General features: G+C 40.2%; 1 protein-coding gene across 1 annotated transcript; it reads right to left on the bottom strand.

Moving 5' to 3' along the window:
• Positions 1–157: 157 nt before the first annotated feature.
• On the bottom strand, positions 158–20,810 carry LOC135796672 (uncharacterized). Its single transcript, XM_065308790.1, is given in 11 exon segments — positions 158–3,951; positions 3,954–6,936; positions 6,939–7,475; positions 7,478–11,568; positions 11,853–11,971; positions 12,812–13,047; positions 13,133–13,376; positions 13,456–13,802; positions 13,871–13,981; positions 15,911–16,177; positions 20,646–20,810. Coding segments are annotated over 10 exon segments (10,272 nt in total). The 5' UTR covers positions 16,139–16,177; positions 20,646–20,810; the 3' UTR covers positions 158–2,575.
• Positions 20,811–21,294: the final 484 nt, after the last annotated feature.

Here is a 21,294-nt window from a genome sequence, read left to right as displayed (position 1 = left end):
GATAGCTTGGCTTCTAAAAAACCATAATGGCTACTTAGAATAATTTAAGTTACTATCGTATCAGAACAACATTTAACATTCCGACATGTAATTCGCAAAAATTCTCACCTTCAACTTCTGATTGTCATATTTCTTCGAATATAATAAACGCAAGTAATTCAATAAAAATTGATGAGATTTTTATTAATATTGATTGTGTTTTTTACATATTTCGAATGTCTTTCAACCAATCAATCAATAAAACATTCGGTTTCATAGAATTCAACAACTGAAATGCATTATATGTTCGAGAGCACGTGTGAGCAAGAGCTAATAACAAACAAGCACGACAATGAAGAATATAAAGTCAAAACGTAGCTGGCATTATCATCAATACTGAAAAGTTGTTTGGCACATGAGTAACTGAACGGTACGCGCCGAAAATTGAAAGCATTTAGGCCCTGGTTAAATTCGATAATCATTTTGAGCATTGGGTTGTCCTCATTTATTGTGTCTCTTGTTTAATACTGTTCGTTTAATTTAACTGTCAAGTCGTACTCGACTGAATTTATCATGTCGCATTTGTATTCAGTGTAGTTTAGTACGTCAATTTTAACAATTATTAACTTTATAATATATGTATTAATTATACGCTTGTTTCTTTTATTTGATTACTATTTCATATAATGTCTCGTCGTTTAAATATATAATCAATCAATTGCTTTCGAAACGAATGCTGGTTTTAATCATAAATACGAATATATCAATATATCAGTGTTAAATGCAATGCAGCCGCTCGTATGTCTTTTCTTCACTTAACAATTACATCACTTACACAATATAGCATCGTAATATTTGTCGGGTTATAGAAATCCACGCACTAACCGTTCAAAAACGCAAACATAACTTAAAAACGTAATCGTGTCACCCCATCATTAATCGCCTAATTAATTAGTTATTGACTAGAATACAATGTTTGTGAGTGTGTGGGGGTTACGCTTTGGAATGTTGCTGTAAACCAACTCTTCCTTTTACACGACTTTTCCAATCATCATCGTAATAAATGTATTAATATATAGCGTTAGATTTAATCAATATTGTACTCGGTTTGTTTTCATTTATAAACATTTCTTTTATCAAGTAGGTTTGTTTTGTGTTGAGTGTGTATAATCGACTTCAATGTTTCACAAACGCACAACTTTTGTTTTTGTTTCAATCATTTGCCCTCAATCGTCATACTCGCATCGTTCGTGGGTTTCAAATCAGTGAGAGAGTTGTTTGGCACATACATATATCACATGAGATAATTAATAAATAATTAATAATAAAGTTATTCAAAGGGGCACCAATACATTCACTCGGGTGAATGAATCCACATGATAATCGAATAATAAATAACGCGAAAAACAAAAATCAATATAAAACAAACAATTCATAACTGTGTGTTTGTTACTTTTTTTTGTTTTTCTTCTACTTATTGTTCGGGTGTACTAATTTTCACTACATGATTCTTAATTTTTCAGGTTCCACCATATCATATATCTTAAAGTTGAAATTTGGAATTTGATCTAAATATTCATTTCGTCTTCTCCTTCTTTTAATATTTTCAATATTTCAATACGCGCACGTTAACAATTAATTATATCTAGGTAATTTGATTTCAGTTTTGTCTTGTTTCCGAGGTTATAATTAGTAACATTTCGATTTGTTTCATTATTTCTTTTCTTTGTAGTGTGTATATATTATAGTTAGTAATAAACTCTGTGTGTAAGTTAACTAGCAACAAAGTACGAACTTAGTTCCATCAAATAAACGTTTTTTAAATCATCAACAACTTGAACAAACTTTTCGAACTTTAGGCATCCAGGGAAGATTCACGCAATTACGATTTGCGTTGTGCTAATAACGTTACGCAGCAGCTCTTCGAGTTCACATCAAATTTGATTGTAACGCAATTTAAAGTTAAATTAGGCACCGGTATACTCGTAAACGCATTACAGCATTAAATTCCTTGTTTACATCTATACCCCACATAAAATCAATCGAAGCACAATTTTAGTTTGAATAAAACTAAAATTGTTCATTGATTTGATTCAAAATGGCGTCTAAACTGATAATCATACGTCCAGCCAGTGAATCTACGTTTACTACGCGCAATATTTACATTATTTTCTTCTTTTATTATTTTTTACATGTTTACGCCGCATAGTTTTTCCTCTCGCATATTACCGCATTCGTGTGTTGTTTAATATCGATGAGTTTTAGTTATGATTATTATGATGCTCGTTTAGTTCTTCTTTAATTCGTCCCGGTTTATAATACTGTAAATGTAGCATTGTTTTAATTATACTTCAGTCTTTTTAGGCTTTCGATTGTAGTCCATTCCAGCCATCAGTGTTGTCTCATCAGCTTTGCCTTTTTTAGAGTTTTTAAACGTTTATAAAGACATTAATATATAACAATGTTTGCTTTGGTGGTAAATGTGATGAATAAAATTTTATAAAGTTGGTGCACCACGTGTGACACATTTATATTTGGTATTGTTATTATTATTATTATTATTATTGGTGAGTAATTCGTTCGTTTGTGTTTAGAATCATATGTCAGCACCTTCGTCATCATCCCTCTGTTCGAAATCATCTTCAATCAGAGGTGGTGGAATAGAAGACACGTCAAAAGTTTCAGGTTCGAGTGGTTCAGGCTCGTCGCGTTCCATGCGAAAAATATCGCTCCCAGATTGTGAGTCTCCATCAGGGTAGTACCCTTCTTCCAAATTCTCTGCCTGCATGTGTTCGTATTGGTAACCGCAGGCGAGTTCTTCAAAACTTCGATTACGAATGTATTCGTTGTACTCTGTGGTTTCAGGATCAACGTAAAAGTAATCATCTTTGCTTAGATGCGTACAATCTTTATCCACCTTGTGACGTTTTTGCGGTGTATGGCGTCGTCGGCGATAACCACGTCTTGGTTCAGATTTACACTTTGCTGATTCCATACTACTAGTAGAATCGTTTTCACTAGGTGGACTTCTAGCCTGAAATAACGCACCTTTCGCCACAGGTTTCTTATGAGTCCTTGTTAGAGGAATCGTAGCAGTTTTACACATAGGTAGCGGATGTGTTACTGTCATTGGCGTTGACTCTGAACTTAAACTACTAGAATAATACGGTGAACATTTGGCGAGTTTGAGAGGTACCTTCACTGGTCGATCTACAGACGATGTGCGTAAATTAACGGAGGGTTGGTATTGGTGTTTCGCGTATTTTTGTTTCTCTTTATCGTAACGCTGAGTGTGGACAGTGCGCTGCTCTTGAGAACTGCTAGATTTCTCATCGCTCAATGACACTGGAGCTACAGAAATAACATGTCCAAATCTAGCCAGCTCTTCGGAAGCAATTGTTCTAGGTGACGTTGTATCAAGCTCAGGTTCCTCAATGCTAGAGCCTAATCTACTCAACGAAGAACGATCTGTGCTATAAAATTGCGATTGGGCCATTATGTTTTCAGACCCGGTTGACCAATCCTTACCCATCATATCTGTTAAAGTACTACTGTCCCCTGTTGAAGAAGACAGTTTCTGAAATTGTAAGCTTTGTGCTTTCAGCGTATTAGAATTACTACTAGACCATTCGGAAATGGAATGCGCAATATCTGTCAAGGAATTATCATCGGATTTTAATCCAGATGACTTCCCGCTATTACTAGTTGACAAATTTTGAAACTTGACAGTAGTTGTACTGTTAGACCACTCAGAGAGTGATAGAGCAATGGAAGTATCTTCACTATGACTGCTATGCGTACATTTTGTTGGCTGGTATGCATATCGTACAGTACCATCTTCCAAAGTTGTTCCCATGGAACTAGTCGCCTCATCATCATCAGAATAAGAACTATGCGATTTCGACTTTTTCCTCTGATTATTATTACCCGAATGTGATGAATCCTCAGAGGTGGTCGAACGCCGCATCACTGTGGGGGACGTAATTCATTTCTAGATTCGCATGCCTGATGTTCTGTTGTAAAAACATCATCTTGCATATTCGAAACATTGAACTCATCCGAATTTGAATTGGATCCCGACTTAGGTTCTAGAACAATTTTTACCCCACTAGGTCCCACGCTGAGACTTTCCGAAATGGACTCTGATATTTGATCAGTAGCAACATTTTCATATGTGTGAGTCTTTTCTTCTTCATCTACTTCATACTCAAGAGTTTTATCAGATAAAGAATTGGAATCGTTTTCGTAACTTTGTGTGTTAGACTCTACCATTACTTTACACGCTTCTTCAGGGGGAGTAATATAATGTGTTTCCACTTTAACCGCGGTTGTTGGTTGAGGTAGAGCTGGTTCACCGTCATCAGCCACACTAGATGGTGGACTCGGCCATTGCTCAGATGTCTGACTAACAATACTTCCCCTAAGACCAAATACTTTTGGAATATCTGGTAAAACAACAGGTGGTTGGAATAATTGTGTGGTCTGCTGCGTAGAATTATCAGATGATGGTGTCTCATGCATTGCCATCAAAGGTCGTTGCATTGGTATATCAGGTAATGGCCATTCATCACTCTCCTGACTACTAGACGATTGTTTTTCGTTTGTATCCTCATCAATTATAGTATCATCAGAATCTTGTCGTTTTAATCTAAGCCCTCGTTCTGAGGTAATAATCTCTATGTCATCTATTGATAACTCTGCCATTTCGGCAGAAGTCCGTCGATCATCAGAGATTTGTCTTTGAAGCAAATTGGTCATATTTGGCAACTCAAACTTTTCACTTTCCTTACTTGGTTGTTTAGGCAATGTCTTAACTTTCTTATCGCTTCCCTGTGCATTACTAGGGGAACCAGAACTAATGGTACCCTGATGAATAGATTCTTCATGACTGGCATCACTCATCGAAGCTTTTATCGAGTCTTCATCGGTTTTCTCGGAATTTGAACTCCTCTCAGAAATACGAGACAATGTCCGCGATAAAAAGTTTGGTGTATTATACGTGGACGAGTTGAATTCAGGTGGAAAATAATTAAACTTATCAAGGTTGTCATCAACTGTCTCTTTTGTTGGTGTTGCATCAGGATCTAATGTAAACACATCAAGACCGCATATATCTGCAGAGCTCTCCCTGCTAAGAAAATATTCCTGAGCATAAAAGTCAGGGTCAACATCATCAATACTAGAAGAAGCTGATCCAGACTCTCCAATTGGAAAACGTTTCCAGGTACAACTCATTTCATTCAATCCACCTCTATTTGCAAGTCCAAAACTACCAGAACTAGATTCTGTATCTACCGAGTTTCGAGATTCAGCACTAAGTCGATCCACAGAGTTTAACGAAGGTTTCTCTAAGGAACCACCTCCACGTCTCCTGTCCGAAAGAGGGTCGTCAACGGATGACAAACTGTTCTTTTCAGACGATAATTTCTTGGTGATTTTTTGTTGTAGTCTTTGAGTCAATTCCGACTCATTGGACCATTTTTCTTCAAACGGATAAGGTTTCTTACTTTTTTTACTATCATCTTCTTCTTGAATTGCGCTCAAATCTAATGTTCCTCCCGCCGCTACATCGCCTTCCGAACTAGACCCAGATTTAACGCCAAAATCTTCATCGATGGTAAAAGTTCTACCAAGAACGCAAATTCTTGGAGAGCGTGGACTTCTAGGACTTCTGGGTTCTAACTCCGGAGAAGATTTATCCAGCTGCTCTTTGGTCGAAAATTTTTCGATGGTTTGACTCAGGCCAATTGCAAAACCGATTGAGCAGCTGACACTAGATTCATCACCGGTTTTACCCGGAGATAGATCTTTCTCGCCACTAGTCCATGATCCAGTGTCACTGGAACGAGACTGATCACTCGATCTTTTCAAAATCTCTAACTTTTTATTTTGGGTTGGCGCAGTAAGAAGATTCTTTGGTTCATCAGTGGTGGGAGATTTTGCCACGTCTTTCGTAGGAGTCGCCTGTTTGCTAAGATTCTCTGCATTATCATACTCAAAACTCTCCTGTCCGACGTACTCGTCACATTCCACTGTCATCCAGGAACCCGTATCTTCAGATCGGCTGCGTTCAATACTCAATTTAAGCAAAGCATCCTTGTGATCATTACCCACACCCAAAAAGTTCATATCCTGATATTCCAACTTCATATCGCTGACAGAAGTTAATGATTCGTCTTCGCTCGTAATTCGAACTAATGTCTGTTGCAGCTCGTGTAATTCCGGCTCCATTTCTTCCGGAATTTCTTTAGCCTTTGCCTCTTCTGCTTGTCTGCGCTTTGCCAACTTCTTCATAAGTAATTTCTCCACTGTCTGAGAAGCCTTTTTCAATTCCTGCACAAACGCTGAGTCCGATCGATGGGAAGATTCACCGGACTCATCAGCATACTTCATCTCCAAAGAGTTCCCAAGACTTAATCTTTCATTACTCTGCGAACTCGAACTACTTTTAGTTTCTTGTAATCTTATTAAGTCTGGGGGTTTACTGACAGTGGATGGTTCAAAAAAATTCGTCGACTTTTCCAAAATGGTTATATCTTTTAGCAATTCCGGTTTATCTAATTCAAGCTGAGGATCAAACTCGTATCCTCTCGGAGGTGCAATTTCTTGTGTGCCATCTACTGAAATCCAAACATCTAAACTAGTACCCTCTAATACTAATTGAGTAGCTTCGGTATCCTGTAAGGTCTCTTCTGTATCTGTATCTAATGGCTCCGATGTATGAACATCTGCTTCAACCACTTCCTCCACAACTTCACCAACTTGAGGACTATCAGGAGACGCGTGCATATTCATACTCTCAATGGTTTCCTTTTTAAAGTCAAAATGTTCAGAAGAAGGAATCCGAGGTTCTAAATCTAAGGATTTCCCAAGTCGTTGCATCGATTTCCCATTGACTTCTACCCCATCATCATCACCAAGCGTCAGCTCTAAACTTTTCGTAAGTTTCTGATCCAAAAGTTTTTGTCCAATTTCTTCGGAGATTTTGTGATGATTATGGCTTCTTCCAGGTTTACTCCAGTATTTTCAATAGTATTAATTGAGATTTCAAGCTTTCCACCGCGTTCCCGGACCATTTCCTCAACTTGCGGAAATACCGGCATAATATCTTTAACGGGACTTTTCACAGTTTTTGTTTGTTTAATAGCAGTTTCATACAACATTTGTTGATACTCCTTTCGTTTAGCACTGTCAACTTCTTCATCCTGAGATTTAGTTCGCTCTTTACTGGATGTTCGTTTAAATTCCAGTTTCTCCAATGATTTTGCTTTTTCTTTCGTGACCGGTCGCTTACTGGATTCCAACTCTTGACTTTTCGTACGTTTAATTTCGTGCCCAGGTAACTGCAATGAATTCTGAGATGGTAATGATTTCTGTGTTATTACAGGTTCCGGTTTCTTTTCGGGATCCTTAACCTTCTCAAGAGATAAACTCTTAGGGGAATAGGTTTGACCTTTGCAACGGGTGGTTTTGCTGCAGTTGCAGCTGCAGGTGGCTTCACCCGAGCTGATGTGGTAGTAGTGTTAGAAGTAACCGTTGTGGTGACAGTTGTCGTTGCTTTTTTGATCACTTTCGGTGCAGTAGCAACCGTCTTGGTGGTAGATGGTTTCGGTGGAGTAACAGTAGTTTTCGTTTTAACTGTAGGTTTAACTTTTGCCGTTGCAGCCCTCGTGGTCTTTTTTGTTTTCGAGACATCAGGTACAATTTGGTCTTTTTCAATGCTCTTCTGCTTAGCAGGGAGAACTTTCTTTGTAGCTTTTACAACCGTAGGTTTCCTATCTTCTACTTTAGTCACTAAAGGTGGTAATGGTTGTGGTTGTTTAGCAACAACCTCAGGTATCTTCGGCAATTCCTCATTTTCAATATCAGGTAACTCCTTAACTGGTAAATCATCTTCCTCCTCTACAGTATCATCTTTACTCGAGAAGGAATTTAAAGGTGGTAGTCGATTCACAGAAATAACAGGTGTGTCCAATGATTTAGCTCGCCGACCAGCGACTGGGGATTCAAGCGCCTGTTGTTTCTGTAATAAAGAGAACGCGGAACCTTCTGAAAGATTTAATCTCGCGTGAGCAAACAACATAGGACTCTGACCCTTTCTTCTCGATGTCGGAGAACAAATCTCAGTAATCTTTGTTTTCGCTGGTACCTTTAAATCTCTAATATCCTGTTCAATGTCTTCTAAAAGTTGTGCTTTCTCCTTTTCCTTTTCTTCATCAATTTCCTTTAAATCTTCTTCTTTAAGAAACTCCTGAATAGTAACCTGTTCAGTCATTTCAACTGTCACAGTATCTTCAATAGACTTATCTGCTTCCTTATCAACCTCTTCTAATGTATCCAATGTGAGAGTAACTTCATCATGATCATGTTCCTGATCTTCAGGTTCAAACACAGCTGGCAGGTCTGAGACTTTAATGTTAAAGTCATCTTCAGAACTTGGAATGGACAAAGATCTTTCGGAAATTCGTCTAAGTTCAGGTTGTTCCTCATTTCTACAATATAATGTATCCGTTCGCCGTGTGGTAGGAGGCGATCCTTCTACCTCAGTAGACGACATTGTATATTGCAGATACTTGCGTTCTGATTCGTACTTTAAAATCGACTCCATCTCTTTCCGCATCTGAGGCGGTGAAAATTCCAGTTTGGTGGGCGTGGCCTCAGCGCTGCCAAAAACATCATCGGAATCAAGCGATTCATCGTCAGAACTGAACGAAGTAATGCGTACTTTTGTTTTATTGCCTTTAAACTTCTTCCCCGGCTGCATTCGTGATTTAATTATTCGCTTAGGCTTAATATCTGTCTTAATCTTATCAACTGGAGGTTTTTCTACGTTAATTTTAGGTTTAACTCCAACAATTTCAGGTTTTCTCGAGGGAACTTCTTCAATTTGTTGAAGCGCTTTAATTTTCTGAGCAGGTTTTAAACTTTCTGTACGACTACTTGTAGGACTATCACTTTCAATTTGACTTAATTTTGAATTCAACGTTTCGAGGATTGCAGGATCAATTCGAGTGATATCTCTCTTGGGACTAGAAAGATGATGGATAGGTTTTGCAGTTTTGTCAATTTCTAACGTGACAGGATCAACTTTAGATAAATCAATGTTCTGCGTAAATAAAAATGAAGTTGAGGTTGGTACTGGCGGCAACTCAGTCGCACTGGGACTTTTAGGTTTCTTTTGACTTTCAAAATCTACAACATCAGGAACTCTACGAATGTCAACTGGTTCCTCTTTAGAGGTTCCGTTCATGACGTGTCTTTTATGCAAAACATACGGAATGTCCGTTTCGCTCTTAGGAGGTAAATTAATAAAATCTGATTGAGTTTTTGCGCCCAAAACTTCAAACTGTTTTTTGGGTACTTCAAACCGTGTCTTTTGTCCTTCTACTTCGCGTTTTAGAATGTCAAAATGTCCAAATTCGGCAGTGGGCATTTCAAAATGAGTACTATTTCCGCGATATTTCATTATTGGAGGAGCGCTAGGAATTTGTTTATAGAGGTAATCTTCATCGCTGGATTCGGCGGGAGTGAGATCAATAGACTTTTGATGTTTGAGGAGCATACGTCTAGAATTCGAATTCAAACGTTGCCAAGCTAAATTATTAGGATCGCTTTTTGTACGTTCAATGGGCTGGTGCATCATTGAATCTTTCAAATCCAACTTTCTAGGCTCAATCTCAACGAAAACATCGCGATAATTTTTCTTGTCTGAATCTCTCTGCGACGGTATATCTCTTGGTGGCAAAGTTGGAACCATTGCGTAATCATCGCTCTCCTCCATTGATTTGATACGTTCCTCGTCAAAACTAAAAATGTTACTTTCTGATTCGGTAGATTTAGTGCTCTGTTGTTTGGCAGTCCAATCCTGAATTTGCGTTGGAATTCCAGCGATGGTTTCAGGCCAAATGTGCGTAATACTTCTGCGATCAGCAGAATCACTTTGTGTACGTTTCTGTGCCCTTGGAACAGTATTCTGTTCTAAATTAGCCGCCATTCGATTCGCGCGTATGTTCTGCTCTGTTTCGACATTTTGTAAACTTATAGAGTGCACATGAGAAGTTTCCTTAAAGTGGGAATAATTTCGATTGATTTCAGAATTATCGTGTTGGCGCTGTTTTTGGGTACCGGTACCGTAATTACGTTCAAATTGAATATGTCTGTCGTAGTCCTGTTTGGGAGACTTAGGTTCAGCTGGAGCATCATAATATTCACTCTTCGACTCAGCCGAAGACTGCCGTGAGTCAAATTTAAGATTAGATTTACGCCTATGTGTATGTTTTTTAGTTTCGTAGTCGGATTTCGACTCCTGACTTGAGGTACGCGAACCGATGCTGCGACGCTTTTTGCACACCGGACGCGTATCGTAATAGTCAGATTTTGATTCCTGGCTAGACGTACGCGAGCTAGGCTTAAGATTTTTATAAAATGATCCGTCCGATTTACGCGGTACGATCTCGCGCGGAAAGTCCCTCGGATCTTCCATCGCAAAAATATCTGGATGGATATCCTCGGAACTCTTGCACTTAAGGTGCTTATCTGCCTCCGAATCACTGTCAGAGGGTATGTACCGACCTGAATCGAGACTACAACTTCGAGTGGTCCCGACGCCCTTCACCTTTGCATATTTCGAGTCGCCCGACGTGCTGCACTCGTCATCGGAGCGCTCAATTAGGTCGTAGCTGTCATGTGACACATCGTCCTGAGAGTCGCGCAACTCGTAATTGCCGGGATCTTCCATAGACTCCTGCGAGTATGCGGTGGTGCCGGGATAACTACTCGAATAGACTTTCTGTTCCGGCATCATGATGTCTTGATGGATTTCTAAGCTAGTATTTTGTGAACTCGCGTAGATTGCCCTGTGATCGTCGCCGTAACGTGTGACCGGAGACTCGAGCTTGCGCTCGTCCAGATGGGACGTAAGTTCATGCGCTACCGCCGCCCCCGAGTTAGAAACAATCACGAGATGGTCGGGTTTAACGCGGCGTTTTGCTTGCCCAGAGTCTTCAAAACTAAAGTCGTATAAATCGCGGCAGCTAGCGCTGCGCCGCCACACGTGCCGCTTTACGTGCGGCAGAGCGGCGGCTTCCGAGGTGCATACATCGTCTACCTCAGCGCTAAAGTCGGATTGGAATTGGGGGTGTGGGGGTACCGCGTGATCGATGTCGTTTTGCGATTGCGTCTGTGACGGCGGACGATTACAGGGCGTCCGGGTAGTAATGTGGTGCGTGGGGTGTGGTGTACCTGTTGCTATATCGGCCCTGTGAACGGCTGCGCGGACGGCCACAGGCGAATGGCCCGCTACCGCCGCCGCCACCGTACGCTGCGGGCTCGTAGCCGCAGAAATCGCCGGCGAGCCCGATCGCGTCGTCGGAGGAGGTGATGGCGAGCTCGTCATCCGAGCAGGCAGTGTGGTAGGCCTGGTGTCGGGGGCCGAACTCCAGCACGTAGGAGTGCCGCGGTGGTGATAAGCTGACCTCGTCGTCGGAGAAGTTCGCCCCGTCGCGCGCGGGTAGCTCACCGCCGTCGTCGACGCCGACGTTGCCGGCGGCACCATCGCACCCAGCGACGCCGAGAGTTTGGACACTTCCACTGCAAACGCAAGCAGAATACCACGCCGTGTCACGGCTTACCACTCGCCACACTCGCCTAAACGCCTACGATACCGGGAGATGCAAAATGTGTGGTGCATACGTACGCCACCGCAACTCAAAATGTCCACGACAGAACCAATCAAAATAATATTTACAGAAATCAATCATGTCGTAAAATGATTTTCAAGTGCGCACTCTGGTAAAAACTCTCAAACACAAAATCATAGGAGAGAACCAAACATAAACAAAAAAGACAAGACAATAAAAAATAAAACTACATACCGCTAAGATTGCTGTCGGCAAGGGGCAACAGGGGATGGGCGGAAATGCTGTTTCCGACCGAGCTGGTGTTCTTGTTGTTGGCGTTCAAATGCGCGCTAGAGTGGCGGAATGACGCCGACCTGCACAAGAGAACGAGGAGTGACCCAACTAGCACACAATCACCATCATAATGCAACTAAGAGCTAAATATATCATCATCATAATCATCAAAGAAACAAAACGTAAATGAGTATAAGTAGTACGATCAAGTACGAGTCAAGAACGCAAAGAAATCAAAGTTAACGCAAAGTGTGTGAGGTGTGAGCTCGAATGAGTGAATGTCGCAGCGAAACGATCGAATGAGATAACAGTGAGTCAGTAATCAAAACGAAACAGAAACGAAATTAGTACAAACATGCTTATTACAGTGTACAAAGTGTGAGAAAGAGAAAGAGAACCGTAAGAGAACCGTTTGCACCGTTACAATTTGTTGATTATGTTTTGTGAGGTATTGTTAGTTGAATTAAAATTTGCCTAATTAGTCCCATCCTCCTTCCCTTGAGTTGATACAGTGCGACTTGCCCGGCGGCCGCATTTAAGCAGAGAAATATCGAACAAATTCAACAGATATGTAATACCAGCATCGGGTACAGCAAATCCTGCAATTTCTAGATAACAATCATGCTCCGAAAATCACACACACAGAAAACTTTCTGTTACATTATGTGGGTTACATTCCTTTGGTTGAAACAAAGTTTAATATTCTATAAAGCCCAAGTGAATGCAACCCCTAACCACTGACATTAAGTTCGTTTAGTCTACCAGGTAATAGGCACGAGTATTTAACACTTATTTACAAGAAACAAATGAAAAACATCGACTTAGCTAAACACTGGAAACACTGAAAAAGCTCCATCACTGTGGATTTTCCTTCAGCCAAGACACCAAGCAGTTTTGTGAAAAACTCATGCATTACGTACCTCTGGAATGTCTGCCGCTTCACGTAATTGTCGCGCACAAACTCGACCATCTGCTTCTGCGTTTTGCCGCTGTAGCGGAACGAGCTGCCGCGCGACAGCACGCGTGTCTTATGCCTCGAAACGTACTGCACCGTGGAGCAGCGGAAGAAGCCGTGATTCTCCACGCACTTCTTCCAAAAGTTTTTACACTCGTCGCGTCCCTCGAAGAAGAACTCGACTGTATCTTTATAATAACCCTAAGAAAATAATAAAAGAAATAAATTAAAATATATATAAAACAAATTATAACTCATACATGTAATAAACAAACTTTTAACTTACGTATCCCTCGGGATGAAGTTTAATCAGAAACTTTTTTCGTTTAAAAGACAGTTTTCTGATTTTCGCCCAGGAGAACGTGTTGATCTTAGTAATCTGCTGGTAAACCACGATGCCCATATGTGCGACAGCTAAATTCAGCGGCACATTCTCATGATCCTTTGCAGGATGCAATTTGATGCCGTAGAGTTCGCAACGTCGCGCAGTTTCAAGAAGATTTAAATCTGCTTCTGCTGGGGATTGACTTCTGCAAACAAAATCAACAAAACAGTTAATTTTCTTTTTCACAAATATTGGTAAAATCAAATTTTACTAAAATGTCTTACGCGTGTTTTTTGTGATTTTCCATAATGCGTCTCTCCATTTCAGGATCCTGATGTGGCACAAACTTATAAGAGGAGAGGTATGTGTGGTCAGGATAGTCCTCAGCAACATAATCACCACATTCGGCCTGCACGATATAACTAGCCATAAGCGCGGCCGTGTTATCATTACAGTGCATTAGCCCAATTGCTAGATCACGCTTCACCTGCAGACAGTACAGATAACGCGTGTATTCCTCCTCCAGCTGTCCAGGATCCGGCGTGTAGAATTTGACGCAAAACTGTAGTAGTGGGTCCACCAGCGATAAACCCAGCTGCCGCGACATAGGCTTTTGTAAGTCCAGCCAGTACTGCACGGGCAAACAGAAAATCATTAGTGAACAACACCAACCCTACGACAAGCACACAAATCTCTTACTCTGACTCTGGTGTGTGACATGTCGGTGTACTCTAAGCCAAAGTAATCGGCCTCGAGCAAGTGCAGTTGCTTGCATACTTGATCAAACAAGACTTGTCCAAGGGCTTTTGCCTATAACAACGAAAAAATGCATACATCAGTATCACTGAAGTTTATATTATACGGAGATAAATAAATAAATTTGGGTGACACTAGTGACCGCTGTTTGTGGTTGCAGTTGATTTCAATTAATTGAACAGCAACTCCATAAACATGACACTCGACCGAATGCAATGTCCCGATAACAAACAATTTAGTCAGTGGCAATTACGGCAAGTGATGAGATCGCCAGTACACCACCAGATGCATGTTATCTCGTCGGGTAAATCTACACATCACATCAACGCATTAACGCCAGTGTCAACACTACGAATTGCATGTTTACAATCGGTGCAGAAACACATTCCAAACACACTCGGTATAATAACTGTGTCGTTAATTAAAACCGCGCGGGTGCTCGCACAAAAACGCATCGCAGTTATAATTAAGGCCGTAATTGAAATTACTGCACGCATTGCAGCGGCGCAATGGCATAATATTATTAATATTCAAACCAGAAAGAATAATAACTATGCACATTCCAGAAGTTAAAATTCTTGTATTCTCATATAAATTGCTAGACTAGATTAATTATAATTAGTTCAATGCAGATAAGAAACAGGGTCTGTTAACATTGTGTACAAATTCTGTGTCTTATTCTATTACGAGTTGCGACTGAAGAAAATTACCTACTAAACGAAGTGCACATAATATCATTACGTCTGGTTACGCTGAGCGCGCAACAAAACCACGTAAATATAATAAAAATTGATAAGATTCTAGTGTCGAGCCTTCGGAGCAAAGCGCGGAAGTAGGAAATGAATGTTTTTTCGCCCTTTTATATTGCTGCGACGTGTTTTCGCATTTTGCGACGAAAAATGTGGAAAACTTGCGGCAGGAAATTACGCCAGAAATGCTTTGGTATATAAATGTTTTAGTTTGAATAGAAATTGAAAAGAATACAAAATACTACAGTAATTGAATAACAGCAGTAAAGAGAAGGAACCATATTTGTAATAAAACTAAATTAGGTACGCTCTTACGCCTTCAACTTCCACATTGATAGAGCGAAAGGATACACTTTTCAAAGAGCGCTATTCACAACTACAGCGCACAACCTCGCGCGTGATAATGTAAATCTCCTTTGCGCAGCTTCCCCCACCATTTTCCGCAGGTCGGGCGCAGGTATAAAAAGAAGGTATGCGCTGACCACGGTGCTCACTCGCGCCTGAGTTGTCCAGCAGTACAGGTGCAGGTCTCTAGGATCCCTTTCCGAGTTTTTGGGTCAGAAAATGGTTTTTATTTCAAAAGATTAAGCAATTAAAGTGATAATTCTATGATCGTAAAACATATTTTACTGCAAAATACTCTTCAGTAATTCATCAGTTCGTAAACTAGGTCTCCACTAATATCCAATTCCAATACGATACAGTTAGGAAGCTAAAACGACTGCACGTTGCATTCGAAATGCGAATCGTTAAGCACGTCTAAGCGAATAAATGTGTACCGAAATTGGGTTAAGAGCCACCGGCGGCAGCCAACGGAGCATCATCGCCATGCCATCATCCACCGAGTGGTGCAAGCGTGCAATGACACGAAAAACGTATCAAAAATCGATGCGCGGCCACCGCATGAAAACGGAAGCGCGCCAAACGGCACAACTCTCCAGCGTGTAATTCGAGCGCACTGCTTTCGTGCCTTTCAGCGACAACAAGGGTCATTCACAGCCTCTTTAATACATATTGCGATATTAATATCATGACGAGGAGGGTGGCAAGCGAGCGATCGATGATCAATAACAGCCTCTCAAAACATTGAACGCGCGCTAAAGTTTGCCCTAGTTGAAAACGAGCCGAGGCAACGCGCGCCACAATGGCTATGAATTATTAATCGAAGTGCGTGCCGCTCTCGACGATGCGGGAGAGTGAGAGTTTTTGAGAGGGTGAGTGTTGTGTTGTTTACCTGCACTTGAAATATGGTGACGGTGTCGTCGAGCATCTGCACGCGTATCGCGAGCATCTTGCCGCCCTTCTTGGGCGTCGCCGGTGGGGTGCGCGATCCGCCGCCGACGCCGTCTACGCCTGCCGGCGTCGAGTGCGAGTGGTGCATGCCGGTCGCGCCCACGCCGTCACCGATACTGCCACCACTGGACAGCTGCCCCGTCGAGCCGTTCGCCTCGCGCGACTCCATCGCGCTCTGGATGCTTTATCGCTCGAATCTGTCATTAATCTGCAACAAAAACAAATATTATAACATCAATTCTGCAGTAGGTAGTATGTTTCTTCCTTGGTAATATATTTTGGTAAATCGAGTTGCGTGAGCAATTTAAACCTTGAAACCACAACTAAAACGATTTATAAAAAAAAACGTGAAAAACACGTGAAACGATGGAAGCAAAAAGAAAATGCCCGGAGCGTAGCAAATGAATAACGGTCGCGACGTGCGGCTAACAATTTACTATCAAGGCCGCTTTTACCTTTTAACCTTTCACTGAAATTAAGAACGAAATAAATTTACGCCGACAGTTGCCTATTGAATGAACCGCGATAGGAAACATTTCCTAAAAGCTACAGCTCTTTATTCGCCCAAACCAAAAAAGAAGTTAGGGTGTTAAATGTTTTATTTTATCCAAGTTACGACCGACCTGTTGATTACGTAACAATCATAATAAACTTATAAAACAATAAACTTTAATTGTTACCGACCAAAGTTAGTGAATTTACGAAACAAAAAGTCTCAAAATAGGAAACTTTTCGACGTCTAAACAAAAAAGATTTACACTACGACAGGAAAAAATGTAATATGTACCCAAACCCGATACAGCAATCTAATATAACATTTATTATGGCCTTGGCGTCGATTTTCATCAAGAGACGCGTATATCCGTTCTGTGCATGCTCCGCACGCATAATTCTTGGTGCATAATGCTCGCAGTCAGAATTACAATCATAAAATAACAATGTTGCCAGTGTGCAGACCAAACAAGTCATTTTGTTTTATAAACTACCTCATCTTCAGCATCATCATCAATATTAACAATGACTCTAAGAAGCTCTCCAAACAAATGTGCATACATGCTGTGCATAAAAACACAAACGCGACAAAAAAAGGTTAATCAAACACTTTGCATTTCGCATACCTACATATCTCAAACAATAACAATAAATTAATTTACGGTGGTCCATTGTTATGACTGCAAAGTTTGGCATGCACCAATCGAGTCCTCTTAATGGTCACATTATTAGCTATCAAAAAGCAAATGAATAATGCCTGTGTGTCCCGCGACAGCATGACCTCGATGCGTGTGTCACTCACGTGTAATTCAATCGGCGTGTAGACGCGCACGATAACTATCACGAGCAGAGCGTGTTAATCATATCGTTAATATGATAGACGACTTGATAAGTCACGTCAAGAACATTCCATTCAATGGTAATATTATAAGCGTTCTAAGGGTCTGCAAATTATTGATTTGATTGACCAACAAATCATTCGCCATTAATATTAGTGAGTTGTGTTACAGCATTCTAGTTTCTGCGACTCTAATGTGCTGAATTATAATGCCACAAAAACGCCGCCAACCTTTGAAGTGTCTTGTCTGCGCGAATAAAAAAATTAGCAGTCGTTAAGCATGCATTCAAGCGACAACGTGAAATTAAATTGTCACGTTCAATTCATAAATTTATTATACATTGTTGTAAAAAGTTCAAAACTACGCGTTTGAAGTTGATAATGATTTTTTTATAATTCAGGTCATAAATATGCATTTATTTATTTAGCTATTTTGTGTACAGACATCAAAGAATCGTCAAATTTTTCAATTTCCACGTACGAGCGCAAATAAATAAACAAATGCGCATTTCCAGTGCATTTCCTCGCGCCTCACGTACGCTTGCTTCTGTTTTGTCGCGCGTGTTCGGTGTGCGGTTTCTTCGTCTGCTAAAAATATCTCCATCGCATGTGTGCAAGTCAAAGTTTTCCCTTGACATGTTTCTGCTATTAAACTGAATACAGGCATGGCGGCCCTTTACCTCAACATTAAAAAAATGACAGAAAAAGCCGAAATAAAATAAAATGTTACAACAGGAAATGCTGTACAGCAGAAAAAAGGCGATTTACAGCTGAAAAACAATGAAACACGAGAACTTAACAACTGTTCAAGCTGTTAACTGACGTACGAAGACAATCAGTGCGACATGGTGACTCTGACATTAACAACAGATTGCCACTTCCTAAACGACGTAAAATCTAAAGCTAAACCAGAAAAATATAAAACTTTGAAAAAAAGTTGTACTCGACAAAGCATGACTTTGACTACACCTATGGTTTTACTGCACATATGTGCGTATGAATGCACACTCATTGTAGGGAGAAGAGACACCGGAAACACCGATCTAATTTTAATTCGTGCTTAGTGGTTCGTGACGCGTGCCATACCAAAGCAAGCACACCTCACTTTATCACATCGAGTGCAGCGCATGCAACACGACAAACGACAAATCTTAACAATACGAACCCTACTCAGGACGTTACAATCATATCAGTAAAACAATCTGTGCTATATTACAATGTCTATATCACAACCAAAAACTACACCAATGCCAAGTAAACCAACACAAAAAGTAAAGTTTAAGGAACCAAGACAGTCATAATGATGACAAGAATGAAATTCAAACGCAAAACTGTAAATTTGCTTAAAATTGGCTCGTCGCGCGTCATTAGACTGAGAATGCTTCGAAATGAGGACAGATTTAAGTCCATAAAACCCTTTTGTCGCAAATTGCACTACCAAGACGGCAGAATACCCAAAGAAACCATAGTAAATTGACTGCAACGGCTGTAAAATTAACCAGACAGGAATACATCACAAAACAAGCGCTACAACCGCTAAAAGTAGTGTAAACATTCGTAATGAGCTTGGAATCCTGTTAAATATTGCATAGATGATGTGAAATAATTGCACTGCTGGGACATTAATTCGTTCAAACATTAAATACACTTTCTAGAGTAAAAAAATGTAGTCATAACATAGTTTCAGTTTAGAACAGTCACAAAAATGAAGTAGACTTGATAATATCGTGGCAATTGTTTATCTTAACTCGTCATGGATATAAAAATGATTAAATAAGATATAAACATATGACAGAAGATGCGGGTCTATAAAAATAGATAATTACCAAAATAAATATCATACTGAGTCAGTAATTGAGAGTAATGATCTTTTTCTCTTTCAATATGGTCACATATAGAAAATATATATTTAGGCAGTGTCACAATCTTAATAAATACAAGTCGGTTATATTATAATTATTTATTAAAAGAAATAATATAAAACCCGGTTAAATTGAAACAGCAACAAAATATTGGGTGGAAAATTGGAAATAATCAATAGTTTCGCCAATTTTGTGAACTCCTAATCATGAAAATAAACTTACTGCGCGATTTCACAATGAAATATCATAAATACGTTTTCGTTTGCACTGCGTAAGTATCACACTATCACAAAACAAACACAAATATTGCGAATACCTGCCTGTATTTACAGTACCTGCATAAATTTAATTCACTCATAAACTCCAGAAGTCTAGAAAACAAGTAAAAAGTAATATCAATGCAGATTTCCACTGCATCACTCCTCATAACTTAAATATATTCCAAACAAAATAATACTCATAAATAAAAAACAATCAAAGATATGATAAAAAAGCCGATGTTAGTAGCTACTCCACGTTTCATCTTTAGATAAAGTAAAATGCGAAGAAGAGAAGAATATAAACGCGTAAGGAACAGAATTGATGTTCCATATCTGATATAAAACGAACAAATAGTAGGCAACGGAGGCTGGAGTTTGTGATTGCGCTCATTCAGCCACTGAAATGCTTGACAGGTGCACACAAAACGTCGATAAGTAAACAACTTGCGATTCTACCCAAGTTGAAACCGAATAACATGCGTGAAAGACTCCAAGATGAAAAATTATTGATTTTTTTCAGTTGAAATAAAATATGCAGTCAAATTTAAGATAAAATAAACGATGCTCTAACTATGGTACACACAGCAAGGGTTAATGGGTCACTAATATTCGAGCATCAAGAAAATCAATGAGCATTTAAACCCAAACGAGAGACAACGATTGTAGAATCATTTACGTTTATGACCGACCGTCGACGCTCAACTGTTTCATGTGATAGTTAGTGTTCGTCCGTACGTGGGCCGTTAAACACGCATTAGTTAAATCATTATATAGCGGAGGCTTTAATGATTCTTCGGCTCCGGGCGAGTACTCGGGCGGCAGCGTAGGCGTGCAGAAACAAAACGCATAACAACAACAATCACTGCAGCGTCCGCATATCACGCAACTCGATTTAAAATCCACCCGAGTGTCTATCTACAATCAACAATCTCCGATCATTGAGTTAAAACGCACCTGCAAGCTGCACTTGCCGCCCCTTTGACTGACAAACCCACATATTCGATAAACATCCGCGGACGTACGACTAGCGCGCTGCCCGCGGATCGTTACTAAGGTGCGAGGCGCACGAGAGAAGTGCACATACGTCGTAGCTTTCATACCAACCGGCGACGCACACACGAAATCCCGTCGAAAACCCACCCATTGGTCATTGATCTCTTCACCCTGTTTTGGGTTGACGCGGTTGATTGTGGGGCGCAAATTTATTTGGGAAATTGTACTTACGTGCATGTTCTGCGCGACGCATCCGTAATATCCAGCGAGACGACGACGCTCCGGGCGGCACAAAAACGCATAGATTCACGGAACAGCACGGATCACACTCGCGGCTGGTAAATACTGAACGAGACTGCGAGAATTCGAGAATGCGCGAGCGCGAACGCGACCAGCGCCGGATACGTAGCCGCAGCACGAGCACTACTAGAGACACTGTGCTTGACGGCAAAAACATGTACTAATAATTCTAGTAAAATGTAAAGCTAAACCATCACTTAATTTTGTTATGCTCGTAGTTTTTGTATACTGGAGCGAAATGGCAGTAAACGTAACAAACAATAAGTGAACTTTTATAACCTCATCTCATGAATAAATTTATATACTGCAATGCGCATTTTGAAGGTTAAGCCTTCCTTTTCAGTTAAAAGAATTATAAACCTTTTAAATATGTTATTCACACATTTTATTACTCACAGTACAATCAATATAACCGTAACGAGCAATGTTTATGATACGTGCATGGCTTCTTTTTCTATAACATTTGGTTGAATATGTTCTAAGATAAGAAGGATAAAGATACAGAATGGGAATTTTGTCATCGCTCTTTTTTTGGTTCAATTATGCGTCATGAACGAAACATATTAACGCTTCAATCACC

This window comes from Atheta coriaria, unplaced genomic scaffold (assembly GCF_025399875.1).
Source record: "Atheta coriaria isolate IRGN ID8LTWV9N9 unplaced genomic scaffold, Caltech_Dcor_3.1 hic_scaffold_7_pilon, whole genome shotgun sequence".
NCBI classification, from domain to species: Eukaryota; Metazoa; Arthropoda; class Insecta; order Coleoptera; family Staphylinidae; genus Dalotia; species Dalotia coriaria.
Note: the sequence above shows the minus strand (reverse complement) of the source record. Positions and strands in the feature narration are given on the sequence as shown.